Source organism: Rosa chinensis, chromosome 6, assembly GCF_002994745.2.
Source record: "Rosa chinensis cultivar Old Blush chromosome 6, RchiOBHm-V2, whole genome shotgun sequence".
Taxonomy (NCBI): domain Eukaryota; kingdom Viridiplantae; phylum Streptophyta; class Magnoliopsida; order Rosales; family Rosaceae; genus Rosa; species Rosa chinensis.
The window spans coordinates 4,984,007-5,006,654 of NC_037093.1; the positions used below are offsets into that span (position 1 = coordinate 4,984,007).

A 22,648-nucleotide genomic window follows, 5' to 3' on the forward strand; every position below is an offset into this window, starting at 1 on the left:
AATAGGTTCTGACGTCAAGGCATCCCCCAACGATAACCATAACCCTGAAGATTCTCATGTGACGGATTTTGAGTCTTGATGATCAAAGGATTAGAATGTGCCAAAGTATCCTTCGAACCCACGGGCCTCCCATGCATCCTAGCTGGGGCCATGGCCTATAACGCCAGAGTGTCACTCTCTTTGGCATTAGCGCCATGCCTACCTCCATGTAGGGTGGCGCTACGTCCTCTCGTAGGGACGTCCTTCCTTGCAGGCATGTTTGCGGCGTATTTGTGTGATCTCGTCACTTTAACAGGGACCGAGATGAGACATAGTGGGGATAGACCACGACAATTCCTGTCGTTCCTGTTGAACATTCGTGTTCTTATCTCCCCCTAATGAAGGGAAGATTGTCACATGAAAGTGACATCTGCAAATCTAGCGGTAAGGAGATCGCCTTGCAAGGGCGTTATGTAGCAGATGATTGTTGGAACCTCAAATCTAACGTAGTTTCGCATTCGTTTGTAAAGACCCATCATAGAGCGCTGTGGTGGCTCAATTGGCACATAAATGGCTCACTCAAATGTGCGTAAGTACGATACTCGTACCTAGTCACTAGCTGTAACGCAGAGGTAGATTGAGTGGCAGTAGGTTGTAGACGAATTAGCATAGTTGTATGAGATATTGCATCACCCACTACTACAAAATTCGAATAAGACGACGCATTTGATTTTTATTTTTTAGACATCGTTTTTATAAAATTCGTCGTCTGATATGGAATTATGAATTAGTTCAGAAGACGTTTAATGACAGAACCGTTGTATGACCCTAAAAAATTTGAGTGGCAAGTTTCCCACCATGTAAGCGGTGCCAAATCGCATCTCAAACCTCGAATTTTCCCCTTTCCATGCATTGATCATACGATGAAAAATAATAAAACTGTGGTCTGATCAATATGTTTGACAGAAAGGAGGGAGATTTCCCACCACTATTTTTCTCCAACTTCCCAGAGAGGGAAGTCAAATTGATAGGAGACAAACCCCAAATTTCAAATGGCCGCATACATACCACATTTTTATAAAATTCTGCTGTGTGAGTGGTTGTCCAAATTGACAGGGCTTGTTCGATATGGCTTTGTCCAAATTAATGTAGGCCGGGCATGAAACACTTTCAGAAAAAAAAAAAAAATTTAATGAACTCAAGCCTCCTCAGTCTCTCTCGACATAGACCTAAAACCAAAACCTGAATCTCCTCACTCTCCCGACAGCGTCTCCCCAAAACCAAAACCTACACTTGAAGTCCATCAGATCCAAGACCTTTGTTCTACACCGACACCAAATTCATCAGATCCAAAACCTAGACCTCACTCCTCTCTCCCTCTTATCTTCTACACCTATACCCCAAATCCATCTCTCCGACAACCAAATCAGTTTCCACATCAATCTAATCTGAGAGGAGCCTCTCCGGCCTCAAAGATGACGTCGTCACCGGCGGCCAAACTCCCTTGGCTTAAATCGAGCCTTCACTTTCCACCACCAATGGGTATCTAATTTCTCTTCTTTTCAATTTTGACCTAACTTTTTGATTTCCTGAATTTTGGGGATTTTGATTTTTGATGCAATTATTTTTTTATTGTAGTAAGAGGACCAAGAGGGAGGTCATCGGGCTCAAAGCGGAGGGTCCGAAGATCAGAATCAGAGCTCTGGTCAACGACGGAGGTGAAATCTGCTTTGGTCGAGAGCAGCGGAGGAACTCATGTGAATACTGAAAAGAAAGACAAAGGTTGGTAGTAAATCGAATCCATTCGAAGCAAAAGGGATAGTGTGATTGATACCGAAATAGAGATGAGCCAACTTTCATCTCTTAGTTTTTGGCCTTATTATGGCTTTCTCAGTTTCTCAGTTAATCGGACTCCCTCTTTTTGTCTCTTCAACCTCCCCTTTAGATGCCCCACTACTAGGTATTAATAATATATATATATATATATATCTCTCTCTCTCTCTCTCTCTTCTGGGTTCTTATTTCTCACTTGTCTACTTTCATTTGCTTCATTGTTTTTGTCAAATCATGAACTGTAACTGATGGTCTGTAACTGTTATATCTCTGTGAGTACTTGAAACAATTATTCCATGAATTTATGTGTATTGCATTTGTTCTTGCTTTCATGTGAGTTTTTGATTCAGTAGATTATTTACAATCCTTTATTTTGTAGCTACTTTACTGTATTTGGTAAAAGTCCTCTATATTTCTGATTCTCTTGGTTGGAATTTGAGTTTACAATGGATTGCGAGGCAACTCTTTGATTGGAGCACTGTCCCCTGATATGTGTCAATTAACTAGTCTGTGGACTTGTTTGTGCTCAAGTGTGTTTTGGATCCTTTGTGTTCCAAAATTATAGTATTGTCAATTATTCAAGATTTGCTCAAATATTGTCATTGGCAATGCATATTGGAGGCAGTAATATTTTTGATAAAGCAGCTGCTTAGCTTCCACATGCATGTGATGGGTTAGCGCTTGTAGGAATTATGTCATTCCAAATGATGCATGCATTACGGCTATCTGTTCCCTTGAATTTGGTGAAACATGGAGCACTTAAAAAAGCTTTAGATATAGTCCAGTTTGTTGTTTCCTTTCCTAAATGACGCATTTCCTTTCCTAAAATAAATTTAGTATTTCATTGACCACATATGTGAATAAGTATGTTGTTTCCTTTTTTCTAATCTCAGGTACATGATCCTTGCATTGACTGGTGAGAAAAGGTATAATTGAATGGCAGTGCTTCTGTTTTGGCATGTGTACCCCTCAGTGAACTATTGATCCATATGCAGTTAGAACTACAGTAAGAGAGCAAAAAGCTCCTACAAAAGCTTCTAAAGTTAGACTCCAATGAGGCCATGAGAGTAGCAAAGCTAGACTTAAGTAAATTTCTGGATGTATATTGCTTGGAGAGTAGTATTAGATGTACTCCTTTTGTAGATGAAAGATTACCTTTGCACAATGTATTTTGGCGCATGATGTGGATTAAAACAATTTCTTCTATATATTGATCAGCTGCTGTTAATTTGATCATTTTTTATTTCAGTTTCAGCATATACAATGCATTGAATCATTTTATTAGGACAATAATAACCACAAAAAAACTGTCATATGTGCACAATATTCACAATGACCAAAAAATAAAAATTGTCGTCTGAATTTAAAATAGATCATGGATACTTTGAAAAACTGTCGTTTGAATGAAAGTCACACAATGGGCATCAAATAAAGAGACATCTGAATTGCAATCACACAACAGTTTCTAAAGTCGCCTGTCATCTGAAGAATAGTCACGTAACAGCTAATGCTGTCGACATGCTGCTGCCATGTTATCGAGCCCTTCACACTACGGTTCCCTACAATCGACCTTCATCAGACGGCGCCTCGATATATGACTATTTGCCTCCATATCAGACGACTGTTTTTAGCCATCGTCTGATCGCAAATATAAGGAGATTGGTGCGCATTACCGATGTTTGGACTACCATCGTAGTCATTTCCGTGAGACCATTTGGGTGTGTTCATGGGAATATGATGTCCAACATCAGTCCCAATGCAATAACCATCGAAAGTCTTCGATGTAAACTTTCTAGCATAGTCAAATCCAATTGACTGAATAGGATGATCCGGGGAGTGAGTCCGTTGTCATGTGATATTTGCTAGGAGTATAACATAAGCAGCATTACAAGTGGACAATGGCAAAACACATGACCAGCGTGTCTGCGTATCAACCAATATCATGAGATATTTAAACGTCCGCAAGTTGGTTGAATCAGTCCATAAAATCCCCATGGATTCTATGTAAGAACATAACGAGTATTTTCATATCCTTTGCATAGGATGGTCTCAGTCCTAATTTCCCCAAGGAACGAGCTTTGTAAAAAGAGTGAGAGGCTTTAGAAGCAACCAATGAGAATTTTGGTTGGGTCTGAGCGTCCGAAACGCTATTTGAAGCAAGTTGGTGATTGCAGCAACACCTAGGGCGCCATTACCATGATGGACGCCATCCATGGCATCATGGATAGGGACTGTGCCAGCCCTAGGCTGGTGGCGAACGGTGGCAGTGCCCTAGGCAGCTGCGTCAGTCACACTTAGTCTAGGAATCAACTTTTGATTCGTGCTTCGTTTCGCTCGAGAGAATGGATGTCTGTGTGAAGTCTTTAGTAGACGGATCATCATATCATGAAAGTCCAGTTTGTTCAGATTACTCATCCTGAAAGAGAACAAGAAATTAGGGTTAGTTTCGGAGAGTAAAAGGCTACCACAAAAACAATAGAAATTTCTGAACGTAGTCGCTTCCAAGAAATTTAGGGATTTCTGAGCGTAGTAGCTTCCAAGAAATCCGATTCCAAGAGGAATTGGATTAGATCGAAACAATGATGTGTTTGTGGTCGATCATAACATCTCAACAAACTCTAAGTTTGGAGGACTCTACAAGCTCCAAGCTTGTGGTGAGCACGAACCCCCACAGTTCGGCTTAATCAGGTCTCCCCTATGATGAAGAAAGGGGGGTAGAAGAAGGGAGTTTGCAAGTCCCCGATAAAAAGAAGAAAAAGAATGAAAAACTTCAAAAACGGGAACCTTTAGAAAAGTTTACCTTGAAAAGTTGCCGGAAAGTAGCCGGAAGTCGCCGAAAAAATCGCCGGCGGTAGCTGACTGGAGAGTTGACCAGTGGTGGACTTGAGGTTGACCTTTGGGTCAGTTGACTTTCTCTGAGCCGGTCCACCACCCCCCCCCCCCCCTTTTTTTATTTTATTTTTTTTTAGTGGGCCGTTTCATCTTTCTTTGGGCCGATTTGTTTTCCCTTTATTATTATTTTTTCTTCTGACTTTGACGTAAGGGAAGGCTGCGGGCCCATTTGTTTTTCTTTCTTTCTTTTCTACTTCTGGCCACGTCTTCTCCCTCATCTTCTTTCTTTTCCTTTCTTTTCTTCTTCTTGTGGCAGTGGGCCACGTCTGCCCTCTCTTCTTTTTTCTTTTCTTTTCTTTTCTTCTTTGCCCAGCACGTGGGCCGCTCCCTTCCTCTTTTTTTTTTTTTTTTCTTTCTTTCTCTCTCTCTTGCCATTGACTGAGAGCTCCTACTTCCTCCTTCCTCTGTATTTCTTTTTCTTCTGTTCTTTTCACTAGAAAAGCAAGCGGGAGTTACTGCTGCTGGAGATCGCTGAGGGTGCACAAGAGAGCAATTAACTTGCCGGTAACTGGGCTCCTGAGATCGAAGGCTTCGAGTTGTGCGGCGGAGGTTTTTAGTGTTTGAAGACTGTAATATTAAGGTTTCAGGGTTAGGGCTTTGTGCTGATAACGTGTTTAAGAAAAATTGAATTGGGAGAGAATTGAGTCGTACTTTAATTGATAATAGGGGCCTCTTTATATAGAGGATTACAAGCATAGAGATAGAGTTGTATATGGAAACATAATCGTACATTGATTAGATATCTCCTAAGATTCTCCGAGAATATCTCTAATATAAACTATATTTCAACTAGAGCAAGTAACCTCGAGTTTGGGTCAGACACATATTCTGGATTTACTTGAACATACTTAATGTTATCCAGTCGTCAATTTTTGTTGGTGCAAGTTTACTGATTCTTGTCGGTTAACTCTCTCTTATTTCTTCCTTTTATGTGTATTTAAACCATTGACAAACTATCATAGATGCACAGAAGCAATTTTTCTCCTCTTTCTCAATCGTAATCTCAATTTTTGAATTCCATTCTCTGTTCTAATTTTGTAATATTGTAACAAGCTGTCGAGGCCTCGAGTCCTAAAGTTTGTGGTTACTAAAATCAGGTTCTATTGTTCTTTATCTTTTTGAAAATATTGAATTATTGTTCTATTTATTATTGGTTGGAATTTGCTTGTTTTTGGTTGGAATATGAAATTCTTGTTCATTTTGTTTTTTAATGGAATCCTTGAACAGTTGAACTGCTGTTTGATTTGTTTTAGTACTGAATATGTCTACTAGGAAGTTTGAATGTGGATTTGATAAACTTAAGAAAGAAGCTTGAACGTATGATGCATGTGACTGTGTGTGCTGAAGTTGAAATATGGTTCGATTATGATCAGATGGACGTTAGTTAATATCTTATACTGCTCGGAAGTAATTTGGGCTTCACCTAGTCCTATATTTCCTTGAAAAAATAAATAAAAAAATAATGGGCTGACCATTTGGTTAGACTTGTTGATGGATCGCTCAGCTACACGTGATGTTGTGGTCTATAAGGGTCCCCAAACGAATTAAAATAGAGGCGATATATAACCGACCCAGTCTTGAGTATGGGGTCACCTGAACATTAATTCGTGTCATCTCCAGACAGTGGGTACTGATTACTGAAAGTACACGTCCAGAGGCTTTCCACAACCAAACAATCGAAACACCTTCTAGCTGCAGCCATCATGTGCATCATGACTGTGTTGCTACAAGCATTTCTTCTAGTCCTCCTCTTTCACATTAATGCTGCTTCCAGGTCCATCATCACCAGCTTACCCGGCTTTCCCGGTGACCTTCCATTCAAACTTGAAACTGGGTTCGTACTCTTAACATACTACTAATTTACGTAGTTGCATATATAGATTGATGAACCGATCACAATTACTGAATCATGGCGCGCTTCTAATTGTACTTGTTTAGATACATCGGAGTTGGAGACTCGGATAACGTGCAACTATTCTATTACTTCATTGAGTCCCAAGGATCTCCGATGTATGATCCTCTTGTGCTTTGGCTAACCGGAGGTCCTGGTTGTTCTGGTTTTTCTGCCCTTGTATATGAAAATATTGGTATGCGTATTTTTCTTCACTTCAAAATCTATTTTACGGTCATCGTGTATAAGTATATTGCAGGTTTAGAGTTATACAGTTCAGTAGTTCTGTGATGCTCTAGGTTGGGCTAATGAGGTGAATATCGGATGCACCAATCATATATATTGTTCGTGTCTGTATTTCTGTGTGCAATTACGTTTATTTGGAAGGCAATTTTAAAAAAAAAAATTAAATGCCGAGACCTCGGGACGGAAGGCAACTTTAAGTCAACAAGTAAGCTTATTTTTTTCTAACAAAAACAAAAGCTCTCTCTGAGAAATACAAGGAGGTCCTGGATTTCCTTGAGGACAAGATTTTTGTCTCCCCTTTTCCCTCGCCCTCGCCCTCTCCCTCTCCCTCTCCCTTTTTTCCTTCTCTTCTTCTATTCTTCGCATATATTCTTTTCTTGGTATTATGTCTCTTCTAATTTTCTTCACTTCTCCTGCAATCCTTCTTCATCTCACTCAGCCATTAATTTTAGAGGTCTAGGATTTTGGGTTTTCGACTTCGGTTGTTGGGGTTGATGAAAAATTGACGGTGTTTTGGTTGAATTTAGATAGATTTTCGTATGATTTGAAAATATATAGTCAGATCTGTTTCAGAATCAACGAAACTTGAGTTCAGCAAAATTTTGCTTAGTTTCATATCTTCAAAACGTTAAACCTGAGACGCCAATTCCAACATTGGCTGTTACGGAACCACCCAGTCCAATCCTAATAAAGATTGTTACTATGACATTTTGTTATAGGTCCTCTGTCATTTGACTATGCACACTCGTTTGACAACAAGCCACAGCTGAAGTTGAACCCATACTCATGGACAAAGGTAGGAGACTTATGTTGTCTGTGTTTTTGTTATTGACTCATTGAGACCTCCAGAACTAAACAATCCAAAATACTTGCAGGTTGCCAACATAATATTTATAGATGCCCCTGTCGGGACAGGATTCTCATATGCTAAATATTGGGACGAATATCCCAATTTGAATGACACAATATCAGCTGCACAAACATATCAGTTTCTTAGAAAGGTAAAGGTTTAATATTTCATTCTTTGCTAATGACATGGGTATCACATACAGCTTTATGAATTTAATTTTATTTTAATATTTGGTACGGAAGATAAATTCTTCCTCGAACCGAGCTCTGCACCACTGACCAATCATGAATTTTGCTGTACACTATGGTCTCACAAAACCGCCCAATAACTTGTGAAATGGGAAAATTAAGACACACAAAGGCGGTGAAAATTCGACCGGTAGATGTATGAGTTTACCGTTCATTCATAATTGCCTCACCAAAAATCTAATTAGCACTTGGAGAAATAGCTCTTTTGGAATAAGTGAGAATCGAATTTGGGTGGTCACAATTCCACGCTCGTCTCGTCTCACCAACCAAATCTATTAGCACTAGGGCTAATCCTTTTGGAATCTGTAAGAATCAAAATTGGATAATAACAATTGCAGCAAAAAAACATGCTAGTTATCAAACCAAATGCCTCACGCTTTGATTTTTAGTTTTTGATCAAATGACCTGTATCTTTTTTACTTTTTAGAGTGCAATAGTGGATATTGTACCGATCCGTGTAGCTTTTCGGTCAAAAAAAAAAATCTATATCTTTTTTTATTTTGGAATAACAAAAACCCATACCTTTATTATTATTTTTTTTTCTATTTTGAGGAAAATAAATAAATAACCCTATATCTAAAAGCCACATATTGCATAGTCACCTTGTAAGTGCTTCAAGAATATATATGGTTGAATGTTGATGTAATTTGACTAGCTTCATCGTTCTAATTTACTATCGTGGTGTAGTGGCTTGTGGATCACCCCAGGTTCATCTCCAATCCACTTTACATTACTGGAGATTCTTATGCAGGCATAGTTCTTCCGATCATCGTTCAAAAAATATCTGATGGTAAGCCTATCGTACAATCAAACTTATTTCAGCTTTAACTACCAAAAATTGAGAAAGTATCATTAATGATCATGCAACTTTACTTCACTCTAGATCTCAGTAGAAATTGGATATATAGGGTAAACCTAGTTTCTGAATATCACTTGTTGTAATTTTTTTCCTTCCATCAGGTAATGAAGATGGACTTGAGCCAGCAATGAATCTCCAAGTATATGTTCTTCCGTTTTGATTTTGAATCATTAATTTCTATTACGTACGTTCTAAACATCTAAATCCTAATAATCACTAAGCAGCCAGTATTGTGTGTGTGTGTGTGTATTTTTTTTTTAATTGTATATATATTCCGGAAATAGGGATACGTCCTTGGCAACCCAGTCACAGATGAAGTACAAGATGCCAATTCCCAAGTACTCTTTGCTTACCTAAAAGCTCTTATATCACATGATCTATACCAGGTGATGGAAATACCTTCCGATGTTGTTTATTCTAGCGGGGTTCCATATTGTCATAAAACATTCTCTTCCGATCGTTTTGTTGTGACATACTATCAAAATTTGACAGAGCTTTACTCTATAAACATGTAATTTTCCTGCATGCTTAATCAATTTCTTGCTGCCAAATGTCTCTTTCTGACGTATGGTTGTAATTTTCTTCACTTTTCACTCAAGTCAACCAAAAGAAATTGCAAAGGCGAGTATGTGAATGTGGATCCGAACAATGCTGTATGTTTGTATGATCTTGAACTTGTCAACGAGGTGAGTGTAAACCTCATTAGAGACTTTCCAAAGAATTTAAAACAAATTTTAAGTAGTGCTGAATGAAATTATAATGACCCTAAATCTGAACAAGCAGTGCGTCCAAGACCTAGACGAAGCAAATATATTGGAACCTTCATGTGAAACTCTCGAAACCCCAAAACCAATAGGGAGGAAGTGGCATCCTCAAGAATTCAGTAACAAAGATCCTATAGATCTCCTCCTTCCTTCCTCTCAAGTATCTAGGCCATGGTGTCGGGTACATATCTCTCTCTATCTCCTCTTTATTATTTTTTTAGATGCATTAATGCTGGAAATGTAGAATTTTTTATTAGAATTTCAATTGCTTCAAAGGAAAGAACGTTTAGACGTGCTCATTACTACTGAATTACTGATGAAGCATTGTTCTTGGCTCTAAATCCATAAAGCACTTTTAACTAGTTTTTCATGCTGTTTAGCAATTCTAGCTAGACGTAACTGAGCACGTCTGGCTGTGTTGTACAGGAATACAATTATATATCTTCTCGTCTTTGGGCGAACGATAAAACTGTTCAGTCTGCCCTTCATGTTGTAAAGGTACTTTCATTAGTTAATTCTAATTGTAGTAAGAGTCAAAAGGAAAATTTAGCACTCTAAAAATATATATTTAGCATGATTTTGTTCTTCTCTCTTATATCATCATTAGCAGTTTCTCTATTTTACCTTTTTTCTCATAATTGATTACCTAGTCTTATTAGCTAGGTGCCTCACTTAGATTATTATTAATAAGAGAATAGTACATTTTGAGAGAGAGAGAGAGAGAGGTGTTGGGGGGTGACATAAAGCCTAAGCCCCTTAAAGCATTACATTGATCCTCATAGAGAACATCCCGAATAATAACAGGCATCTCATCAATCTAGAAATCATCAACTTTACTCCAACTAGCAAGGTGTGCAAGTCGATTGGCCACACCATTTGCTTCTCTATAAGTATGTCAATATTGGAAAAACACAAAAGAGTTAGCAAGGGTAAACAAGAAGAGGAAATCTCCAAGGATGGAGAAGATGTAGGTCGTGATAGACCCGGAAGCGGCCCCGCTTCCACAAAGCCTAGCAGAGAGCGCTAGGTCATTTTGAAGAAATCCATATCAGTTAACATAATTTAACTTGAATTCATGTTAATAAGATCTAGAATAACTGCCTCATTAATAGATATTTACAAAATAAACAATACGTGGAATATTCTACGGTCGACCTAAATGGTTATTATGACTCATGCAACCATATCATTCATTGTGCTTAATTTTGTTGATTTATGACATGCAGGGAAGCATCAAGGAATGGGTGAGATGCAATACGAGCTTAAAAGATTCGTATGTAAATGATGTTTCTTCTACCGTTATTTATCACAAGAATTTGATACGAAAAAGCTATAGAGTTCTAATTTACAGGTAACTACTAATTCTGCTACATATGTCATATAAATCTCAAAACTTCTTCCTACGGATTTTATCATGAACACAATATTTATATGTTAACAGTGGTGATGTTGATATGGCTATTCCATATGTGGGTACTTTTGCTTGGATAGAATCTCTGAACTTGACTATTGATGATGAGATTTCATGGAAACCTTGGTTCGTCAATGCACAAGTTGCAGGGTTGGTGTAATTTCTATCTCATTTTCTTCGCAGAATTGAGTTATAATTATCCTATCTCATAGTTACTGTTTATGTATTTTCCATTCAGATACAAAACGAAGTATACATTGGGAAAATATGAGTTGACATATACAACCATAAAGGTAAGAACTTACTTCAGTATAGGGGTCATCATGGGCCGGGTTAGGGCCGGCTCTTATCCTAAATTTTAGGGCTTAGGGTCTGGTTTGGCCGGGCCTAGTCAAAGTCAACAAAATTTAGAGTCGGGTCTGGGCTTAAATATGCTAACCCTTACCCGCCCGAAAAGCCCGATCCGCTAGGGCCGAAAGGACCGGGTCGGGCCGGCCTTCCAAATAGGGCCGAAATGGGCCTCATTTGTTTAACAAAAAAAAAAAAACATTATTTTTTTCTTCTCAAAATATGGCTCAATGGTATATATAGGAATTAACTTATAACATTTATTAATATTAGTATATTCAATTAACTATCTATATATATCTCCCAATATTAATTGTTGTGTAACAAAGAAAGTAGAAATTAAAGAAAACAAAACTTATGAAATCAATTACAAAGAAAGAGATAAATTACATATTATAGAAAAAAGAGAAACATAATTAAAAAATAGAAAAAATAAAAAATTATTAGGACTTATTCGGGCGGGCTTAAAGGGCCGGGCCGGGCTTCATTTTCATGGCCCATACCCTACCCTATTTTAGAAAGGGTCGGGCTTCGGCCCTACGGGCCGGGCGGGTTTAGGGCCGAAGGGCCAAATGATGACCCCTACTTCAGTATTAGAAATATAATAATATACTACTATTTGTTTAAGCAGAAATTTACTAAGTTTTCTATTTGTGCAGGGTGCTGGTCACACAGCTCCAGAATACAAACCTGAAGCATGCCTTGCTATGATCAGCAGGTGGTTTGCATTATATCCTCTATAGTTGGAGACTGTTGAGGTAGCTATAGTGATTTTTCTTCATTAGCAAAAATTAATGTTTTTTCTTTGAAAAAAGAAAAACACAAAAAAATGTCTTTTCTCTTGGTCTGCACCACGAATAAATGTAAACTCTTAAGATTAACAAGTTATTAATGGTTTGAGTGTATTAAATAATGTCGGGTAGGTAAACTCTTTCCTAAAGATTTGCCATATTTCGTTTAGATTGGGAAAAATTCTTCTATGCACCGACGATGTAAGTAAACCAACAGATCCAACCAATATCAGCCGTTGATATTTATAGAGATTTTTTTTTTTTAATAACCAAAAAATGTACTTACTGTTATCCAGCCGTCGATTTTTGTTGGTGAAAGTGCAAGTCGGTGCACTAAATACTCTCTCGTAGATTGAGGGGTGACAATTTGCAACACCCAATGAAAATATAATCACGCCAAGCTTATCAAGTACTCTTCTGATTTTTTTTTAATTAATAGATTCAATCTCACTTTTTTTTTTTTTAGGAATAGATAATTTCATTACTTATCCATAACCAGAATGCATGTACATCATATGCTGTCTTACAACAAATAAAACCTAGACGGCCTAAGCTACCAAGCAAATGATAGGTAACCCTCATTGTAAACAAAATGGGCATAATTTTTAGACCTAACCATATGAACACAAATCCAACACTACCTAAATCCTTGCTAGAGCAATCCTAATCGCCTAGAGACCTCAATTGGTGTACAATTATAGAAGCTAAACTTTAATAGCAAAAGACGAGAATCCAAATGCTAGGTACCGAGAACCAGAAAGCATAGAGCTTCCCTTTGCCCTTGTCTTTAGGGCTAACCTCCTGAACAACAGCAGCAGTTGGGTAAGCGAGACGCAAAGGAGCCCTACTCACCTTCTTTTGTGGGTGAGGGTTCTTGTTCTTGCTCCCAAGTTGCCATCCCACCATCCAAGTGCGGTGAAAATGAGCTTTGAATGCCGTAAGATCAACTGGCTTGCGAGTCAGAGGTTTTCCAATCAGAAAGGATTGGGAGGACCTGCGAACAGGATCACCGCCAATCTTCCTAGGTCAGGAGCACCGCCTCCTTTAGCGAGTGCAAGGGAAGCAGCGAATCTTGCGGTGACAGCATCAATGGAGGCCATTGGGTGGAGAGAAGTCAAGAAGAGAGCGATAGAAGGAAGCTAAGAGATAGAGGATAGGGCGCCGTTAAGAAGCTAGGTTGAGAGAAAACTCTCCTAGGATTTTAATAGATTCAATCTCACTTGATAATCTAGCAAATTCACATATTTTCTAATAATCTGCTTAAAAAAAAAAAAAAATTTAGACACACTTTTACTATTATTTATATATTATAATTTACAGAAGAGCGCTTGCTTCACCATAACTTACTTTTTTTTTTTTACGGATATAGCCCGCTAATAAAAATATTAGATCAACTTTTAACCAATCAGGGTCCTTCTACCAAGGATTCAAGAATGATAATGTTGCTGGATATATCTACTAATTTTTCTTGTTAATATCTGGCTAAATATGAAGCCATTAATGTTCATGGTATGAGACAAGGAAGAAGAAAAAAGATGGAATTATTGGTCTTGATAGAAAAGAAGGAATAGGGATGGGAGGTGTTGGGAGTAGAAGAGTGAAAATTAGGAATATATTAGTTGCTACGCCCGCGCGCTGCTGTGGGGTTGTTATTTGCTTGTCTCTTCTACTGCTTTTGCTCGGAATATCATTTACCCAAAGTCACAAAAAAAGAGTAAGAAAAGAAAGTACTCCATTTTTTTTTATAAACAAAGCACAATTGAAGAGGGGACATCAACCTTACCTCTTATGAAAGAAAAATTACAATGAACATGAAAATGAAAGAGCACAAAACAAAGTGCAAATACAACTGAGAAAAATACTCTAGAAACCCAAGTAAAGATCCAAAATGGAAGGAAGCACATGAACCTGGGAAAAATAGACAACAGTAAGAAATATTGTACACATGCTTTAGATTTGGAAGAAAAGATTAGAATAAATTTTCAATGTCAGGAAGTGACATGAAATAAGTCTAATGCATGCCCAAATACACTACCAATTTGTCAATTAAACACCTAATTTGCAAAACCAATTACTAATAACAAAGTTCTGGGATTTATTGTAAAACTAGTAGTCTAATTCTAATCTAACAAAAACCATGAAAACCAACCATATAGTCAGAAAACACTTGACCATTGCTCTGAACAATTTCACCACATAGCTAAAAATGCAAAACAAAAAAAAACAAAAAACAAAACACTTGAACCAGCTCTTCATCAATACTAACCAAAACCCATAATCATAAATCACACAATGAACAACTTTCCATTAGAAACAGAACTATAGTAGCTCACAAATGATCAAAATGAAGCTACTTTCCATTACCAACATCCAAACCCACATCAAGTACCAAAACCCAATTGAGACCTCCAATTGAAAACATCAAACTGGCTCAAAGGCATCAAGGAATTCAGCTTGAAGCAATTAAAAAAAAAAACAATCTGGATATGTGCCAAAAGAGTGAGAATGCCATTCACCTGCGTAGGGGCAAGCTAAATTTCCAGATGCTAATAAATACGTTTAAACAAAAGGGCAGTTGAATTGAATAGAAAGAAGTGATCGGGGGATTCATAAAGCCAAAAATACAAAGATGGCCATAAGCTGTGCACGTCTGATTTCGAATAAGGTAACGATCGAGTCAACAAACTAACTTAGAAAGTTATTATTTTCTTTTATCATTTAGTTTTTCCTTTTAGAGTCTGCTAGCACAATTATTATTACCCAAACAAATAAACTCTTTAGTTTCTATTCTATAGGAAAAACAGAAGGAATGATTGATGATATTGGTGCCAAGTGTTAACGATTGACAAACATACAAAGAAAACAAATTCAAATATAAACTCACATGAAGCATAAGAACTAATCAGGAAGCACTCAAACAGAGAAACTTCAAAACAACATAATATAGAGCAAAAACGCACCTCAGATTAAGGTTAGATCTAAAGATACAAATCATTTTTGTTTTTTCTTTGGCATGAATTGAGCATAATAGAACAACAGTAAATCAATGTGACACTAAATCTCATTTAGCTACTAATCTAACCTCATAGCTACTTACGCGTTAAACTTCTTATATTGAATACCACTCAAACTATAGTAATAATACATAAACTAAATCCAAAAGTGAATAATCCTGGAACCGACCGAATAAGTGATATAAAAATGTGAATGCAAAATAATAATATTGAACACTGATATTGAGAGAGAGAGAGAGAGAGAGAGAGAGAGAGAGAGAGAGAGAGAGAGAGAGAGAGAGAGAAGGAGGAATCGACTGATGCTGAACAAACGTGTAAATAGCATAACCAAGATTAGAAATCGTTTAACTAATCTTACATCTATTTCTCTAATTGTTTTGATTTCTCTAAGTTATATAAAAATGAATTAGAATTTATATAACTTGGAACACAATTGATGCTTCAAACAATATAGGCTGTGAATTTTGGTGAACTTTATCATGAAAATTTGAAACTTTGAATCAAATCCAAGACTCTATGACTGTATTCCAAGCTGAGTACGACATCATTATATATGCATTCAACGTTGTAGGTGTGACTGGTCTATTTGGTGGCTCCCTATTGAGTAGTGCTATGCATGATTCTTTGGTAAGCTCTAGTATAGTCAAGAAGAGGAAACCTATAGCATCATAGCTGCTCTGACAGGACCCGCCCCAAATTTCACCTTGAAATCCAAAGTGGACCTGCGGGGCCCACCTAGAAGAAATTCTACCAAAAATTTGGTGGAACTCCCTCTAAAAGTGGACTACCCAAAAACCTGTAGAAAAACATTTACATTTCTAAAATAATCCACCCTTTAACTTCTGGAGCCACCATGCTCCCTAAATCACAACATCTCCAATTTCACAAACCAATTCTGAACTTAAAATAATATTAATCTCATAGGTTATCAGAGCAATCTAATGCACAGGCGTACAAGAGAATAGAATACAAGATAAAGGACCGATACTTTTGTAATGCGGAAGCTATGACAGCTATGCCTCAACCCCATGTACGCTCGACCTCAAGCTAAACTGGCCTGCAAACTGGGCATTTGAAACCGAAGGGCCCAAGGGAAAACATTTAAAAACCGTTAGAGTGAGTGGACGAAAATAAGTAATTTCGAATGTATAAGTAAAACTTAAAGGTTTCCCAAGTTATTCTCTAAAAACTCGCAAGCACTAACAATCTTGGGAATACTCTTAATCATCATCTTTACTGCAATCTTAATCACGTAAAATAGAACATCTTGCAATCTCTTAAAATCTCCAATCCCTCATATAAGTAATCATATTTCAAATATCTTGTTAACAAAACTGACCTACAACGAGATTTCACAACGTTTCCAACTCAATCCTTCTCTTTTTATTTTTTTGAAATATCCTTTTTAGAAAACCTCGTTTGATGACTAGAAAAGACTGCTGTCTAGTCATCTCATGCCATATGGAGGGGACTGCCGCCCAGATGACGCATCGGAAGGGACTGCCAACCGGATTTAGGAAGCGGTGGTTAGAAGGGACTGCCATGCCATCTGGAGGGGACTGCCGCCCAGATGACGTATCGGAAGGGACTGCCAACCTGATTTAGGAGGCGGTAGTTAGAAGGGACTACCGACTAACCACAGATAGTTAGAAGGGACTGCAGACTAATTACCTCATGTAGTCTGGAAGGGACTGCCGACCGGGATGTAATCTGGAAGGGACTGCCGACCGGGATGTAACCTAGAAGGGACTGCCGACTAGGTAATGTACGCATGCGCTGAAGATAGCCGCCTTGATAAACTGGAAACAACCTCCTCCAATTACTTGCTTTCGGAAAGAACTCAATATTACTTCAATAAATCATTAATAATTCACTGAATGCATTGCTCAGGATTATCTCGCTAACTTAAACCTCAATATCTCAATAAATCCTCAAAAGCATAAATCAAATACTCGGTAAATCAATAAATGCTTCCGGAAAGAAATCTCAACCTAACTTCAAAGCTGATAGGTGCGAAGCTCAAAACTCAAGAAATCTCAATAATTCAATCATACTCAAATATTCGATGAAACATTCGTACTCGTAAAACCTCGTATAAACCGCTATTCGAAATCAATAATTCTCAGAATATTTTCTTAATCAGTCACTTCCCGAAAATCATTTTCCAAGTCAATAACTCATAAATAAATAGCTTAAAATCTATTGAAAGCCCTCGGGAAGGAAATCCACTAAAAATCCCGTAACTCATAGAGCATAATAAATCTCAAGAAATCAAGCTCAGAAAATCATAACACTCAATAATTCAAATAATAAATTAAACCTCAATTGGAAAATAATAATATACTGCATGCACATTTAATTTAAAATAAATGTCCACTCACTGTACTATTTAAGCGACCACGCTACCAGTTTCCTACGTCGAGCAGTAGCTCGGCACGTCGCCCTGTATACAATTATAATTCGTGAATACCAATCCGGAAATTAAATACAATTCCCACATCAAATCCTCATAAATTAACATTTCTATTTCTTCTCTGATTAAACCAAGACTTTATCATTTACAACAATTCTTTAATTGAAGGTTTCTAGGGCAAAACTGAGAGAAATCCGATAGTGGAATTCTCATAAATCAATAGCCAAACTATTGAATTTCGGAAATTCCGATTAATACCCAAACCTCCTCCAATTTCCACCAAACACCTATCCATAAATTCGTAACAATATATACTGCTCAATATATCAAAACAACTCACCAGGAAAGGCCGGACACGCCCTCAGGCGCCGCCACAGTCGGCTGCGCCTGGGCCCCACGCACCGCCGGTCAACCACCATATCTAGCTACCAAATTTTACCAGCATCATCAACTTAACATTCTAAGAGTCTTTCTCAACTGCAACAAATCCAGAAAACGACTAGAAGTACCTCAACAATTAAGGAGAAGTTTGAACCCGAATTGTAAATAGTAACCCAGAATTTCAAATCTTCGATTCTTCCTTCTCGGGTCAAATCGCTGTAAAATACTTGGGGAGAATCATCTACGTCCCAAGGTGCTTCCAAAGAACCTAACTTAATCTTCTGGGGTGGCCAGAATCAGAAGAAACCGGCGTTGACCTCAATTTGCTACAATGACCGTCCTCTTCTTCTCGTTGCTGCACCTTCCACAGTTCATATTAAGCTACCAAACGAACCCAGAAATGAAGAGAATGAGCTTTCCAACGACATCTTATACGTCAAAATCCGTTGTCGGACGAAGGAGTTATGGCCGGAAGAAGGTGAAGAGGTCGGAGAGGAAGAGAGAGAGCTCGGTAAGTTTCTGAAAATGGAAACTTACCACAGTAACTCGGCTATTTATAGAAAATTATCATGAACAGTAACTTTAGTATTTTGGCCATAACTTTTGCATACAAACTCCGATTTTTACGTACCACATATACACGCGCTTGGTTTAACGTCCTCTACAACTTTTATGAAGAACATTTTCTCAAATTTTGACCCGAACAAAAAGCCAACTTTTAGGTCCCCCTAAAATATCGAAACGGAGCTAAAAAGTAAATGTAAATGTTGTTTACCCATCGAAAGACTCATAAATTGGTAAATTTAGGTTCGAGACGTTACATGCTCAGCATTATTCTGGACAATTGATCAAAATAGTTGAGAAAATGATAACAAGGATAACAAACCCCTGTTATAAATTAAAACAGTTGTAATAGGAATAATATTAGAACTCGATCATGGACTAGTCTATTACTATATCTCTATTCCTAGAGGTGTCAATAACGCTACTTAGTTTGTTTTATGTTTTCTTTTTTGACACTGATATAGATACACTACATTGTTTAAGAATTTATTGACCCTTTCATGTAGGTACATGATATGTTTAGATAGATTTAAATGCTATATTATTTATTATAATTACCTTGAGTAGATTTTAGGAATTTGAAATTCAAAATTTAAATATTTAAATTGAAAAATAAAGTTCCCAAATGATGAGATTTTGATTAGTTTCCTTTATTTATCTTGAAGGGCAAAATGGACAACGAAAAAAGTGGTTGGATTGCAATTAAAAATAAAAAAGTGGCTGGACTACAATGAAAATTGATGTAGCAAATTGGACCTTGATTTAAATTTACATCCTATTAAAGTTGGAATTCCCAGCAGGCTTACCTTAGAAAGAAAGTTAAATTGGTTCCCCTAACCATAATCATTTAGTTGAGCTTTTGTCACATATTCTATCATTTCATTACTGCACAACAAATATTTTCTTTTCTTGTATATCTAATACGTTCGAAACAATACATAAAGCATACCTCTTTGACTCACCATAACATGATCAACAGTCCAAAATCCTATGCTATGCTTCTCATCATCAAACGTAGAATATCTAGGGTCAAGGGCACACCCTTTTGTTACTCTGCCATGTAACTTGCCGATGATCAGTTCCCACAATCTTTTTAAGAAAAGCGATCATATCAATTGAAGCCAAAAGAAAAGAAGGATCCCCAAAGAATTGATCCTTGTTTCATAATCCATTTGAACCCAGAATCAAACATCAAATACAGATTGATATTTCATACAAACAGATGGTTCAATTCTAAAACAAATAGAAATTTTGGAGGATCAAAGATTGAAGAAGGAATGCCGGGTGCTCTCGATCGATCTCAAAGTCACAAACCCAGACGGATGCAGGTCTTCTTCCTCTCTCTCTCTCTCTCTGGCTCTCCCCCACTACTCTTTCTCTAGAAGCCAGGCAACAAATCTACACACTGCGGGGAGCAACCAACCAGTGAAAGACGACAAAACATGATCCCCAGGGTCAAAACGGTCAAATCACTTGACGGGTTACTGTTCACCCGGCTCCCGTGCTTTAAAATAGAGAATAAGAGATAAATGTATTATAGGGTGTAATAATGATTCCAAAGTTTTGGTGCATTTAGCCGCAATCACATTTAAATCAATCATTTTTAGAACATTTATGACACCTTTTGAACTAAACTCGATCAACAAATTTGAATCCCCTACAAGTGGATGGTCGTGACATAAAGTCATGACTAATTGTTGTTGTAATAAAAAATATATAAATCTTGAATGATTTTTTATAGTAACAAAATAGGTTAATGAAAAGAATGGCGGCTATTACCACCCTACTAATTACTTTATTCACCCTATAAGTTGTTGATTTATTGAATGACTAAAATATCCTAAAAGAAAATTACAATAAAAAACAATATGTTGTTAAATATTACAATTTTTTTTTCTTATCGCCAACTGAACAAATACTTATTAATACTAAGTATTAATAGGGTTCCTGACAGATATGTTTGGCATTTTGACAAGAAAGGTCCTTTTTCTACTAAAAGCGCTTATAAGGTGGCTTTTGCTTCTTTACACCCCGCTATTTCAGATCATTCCTCCTCTATGGTGATCCCAAGTAGTTGGAAGCATTTATGGGCTGCGCCTATGCCAGCTAAGGTTAAGGTGCATGTTTGGAAGGTTTGTGCATCTATTTTTCCTACTGCTTGTTAGCTTAGGGAACGCAGAGTGCCTGTTGGTGAGGGGTGTCTATTCTGTAATAGGGAGGAGGAAACCATTTCCCATGTCAGTAGGGAGTGCAGTTTTGTGCGAGATGTTGTTGGTTTAGCACCAAACCTTGGATCTGTGTTCGGATTACCGCCATGTTCCTTGTTGGAGTGGTTGGCTTTGTGCTATACTGTAGTATCTCCGAGTTGTTTCTCTCTACTATTGATGTTATTATGGGGGGGGGGGGTGTGGAAGGAGCGTAACCAACGTTTGTGGTCTGGTAAGTTCCGCTCTACACATCAAGTTTACTTCCAAGTTGTTACTTTATTTCACTCTTTCAAGGCTGCAAGGATTCATGAAAAAGTCAAACTAGGGCGCCAAGTTAAGCCTTGGTGTCCTCCTTCAACTGGTTGGCTTAAGGCCAATATAGATGGGGCATTTGACATGACCACCCGGTCTGGGGGTTTGGGTGTGGTAATCAGGGATTCTGATGGCACAGTGGTGGCTGGTGCTTGTGGGACTTGTACTGATGTTGCTTCTCCTATGGTAGTTGAGGCCTTGGCTTCATGCAAGGTAGTAGTGGATAACAATTTGGGGCGAGTCATGTTTGAGGCTGATTGTCTACAAGTGGTGCAAGCTATTTGCGCTGAAGGTGAGGATACTTCAGATTTTGGCAGAATTATTGATGATATCTCTTCTTTATTATCTTCTCTAGCAGGATCATTCTTTTCTCATGTTTATAGGAAATCGAATAAACTAGCACATAAGGTGGCTAAGTATGCTTTGTTGTTGGGTGCACAAATTTCATGGAGTGGGCATGTCCCTCCAGAACTTGATGGATTTTTTTTCTACTTCATGTACAAGTTAATTCATCAATAAAGTTTGTCGTCCTCTGTTTCAAAAAAAAAAAAAAAAAACTTATTAATGCAATTAAGCAATTGAATGGTAACTCATTTGTTTTTTTATAATGCAGTGACCAATCATAATTTCCAGAAGAGAAAAGAAAATAGGTCTAATCATATCCCATATGTTTCAATCCATCAGTAGTGAACCATTTATACTGCAAAGAACCTATAAACTGAATGCAGATTGATGTTCATTGGGTAATTCAATCAAGCACCATCATTCTAAACTTCTCCAGGTTATTCCTTCTTGTTCCTTTGTAGTCAAAACTTGAAAACAAGATTACCTTGAGGCCGCCTCTCCGGCCAACTTTTTAATCTCTTCTCCTGCTTGAACTACTATGACAAAAACGAGGAGGGTAAACTTTGTACATTCAAAATCAAGTTTAGATATTTTGCTCTAGTACCAACATCAAGTATACACTTGTAGACCCCTTCTTCCCTTCATCTTAAATTTCTCTTAATTGCTTGAAAAAAAGATATTTTAGGTACAACAAAAGGGGTGAACAAAGTAAACTTGCAATTAAAATACACACACACACACACACACAAGGCCTGGGATCCCTTTTTTTAAATATTTTTTTTTAATCTTTTCTAGGAATAATGCATTTGACCAATTTTTTGATCATATTTTTGCATCTCAACTGTTCAATTTTTAGGTCCTAATGTGTAGATCATTTCTACATTTGACCAACGGTTGAGATGACGAAATGTGATCGAAAAGTTGGTCTAATGCCCTATCCCTAAAAAAGACCAAAAAAATGAATCCTTTAGTGGAAGTGTCCTATATATATATATATATATATATATATATATAGGGTGAGAAGAGAATGTAGGGTGAACAAAATAGTATTAGAAAATGATATTTTGGGTACTGCAATGGGTGAACAAAGTAAAGTTGAAATTAAAAAAGCATATGTAGGGTGATAAGAGCATGTAGGGTGAACAAAGTGGTTAGTAGGGTGGCATTAGCCACACCCTAACAAAAATTTGAAGGGTGAAATAAAATTGTTTTAAGGAAAGTACAGAGATTTTTTTTTTTTATTTTTTTTTTTTAGGAAAGAACGTCAGTCTATATTGCTATATGGAAAACTCTTACGTAT

The 22,648-nt window shown here is 37.4% G+C and overlaps 1 protein-coding gene across 2 annotated transcripts; it reads left to right on the plus strand.

Moving 5' to 3' along the window:
- Nucleotides 1-6,276: 6,276 nt before the first annotated feature.
- LOC112170050 (serine carboxypeptidase-like 18) lies at nt 6,277-12,234 on the plus strand. 2 transcript variants are annotated; one of them, XR_005801757.1, is made up of 14 exons: nt 6,277-6,538; nt 6,643-6,791; nt 7,561-7,637; nt 7,717-7,842; nt 8,627-8,729; nt 8,900-8,937; nt 9,083-9,184; nt 9,398-9,484; nt 9,582-9,743; nt 9,989-10,060; nt 10,789-10,913; nt 11,054-11,123; nt 11,212-11,266; nt 11,981-12,067. XR_005801757.1 is itself a non-coding variant. In XM_024307196.2 (14 exons), the coding sequence occupies exons 1-14, from the start codon at nt 6,408-6,410 to the stop codon at nt 12,062-12,064; spliced, it is 1,431 nt and encodes a 476-aa protein (XP_024162964.1). In that variant the 5' UTR covers nt 6,277-6,407; the 3' UTR covers nt 12,065-12,234. The 2 variants fall into 2 exon arrangements, 1 of the variants encoding a protein (XP_024162964.1); XM_024307196.2 differs by having other exon boundaries at nt 11,004-11,123; nt 11,981-12,234.
- The last annotated feature ends 10,414 nt before the right edge of the window (nt 12,235-22,648 follow it).

Excerpts from the sequence above, each read along its gene's own strand:
- LOC112170050 (XM_024307196.2), top strand. The coding sequence starts at position 6,408 with ATGTGCATCATGACTGTGTTGCTACAAGCATTTCTTCTAGTCCTCCTC. Across the intron at positions 7,843-8,626 it reads CATATCAGTTTCTTAGAAAG|TGGCTTGTGGATCACCCCAG; the intron begins GTAAAGGTTTAA and ends ATCGTGGTGTAG. Across the intron at positions 11,267-11,980 it reads TGACATATACAACCATAAAG|GGTGCTGGTCACACAGCTCC; the intron begins GTAAGAACTTAC and ends CTATTTGTGCAG.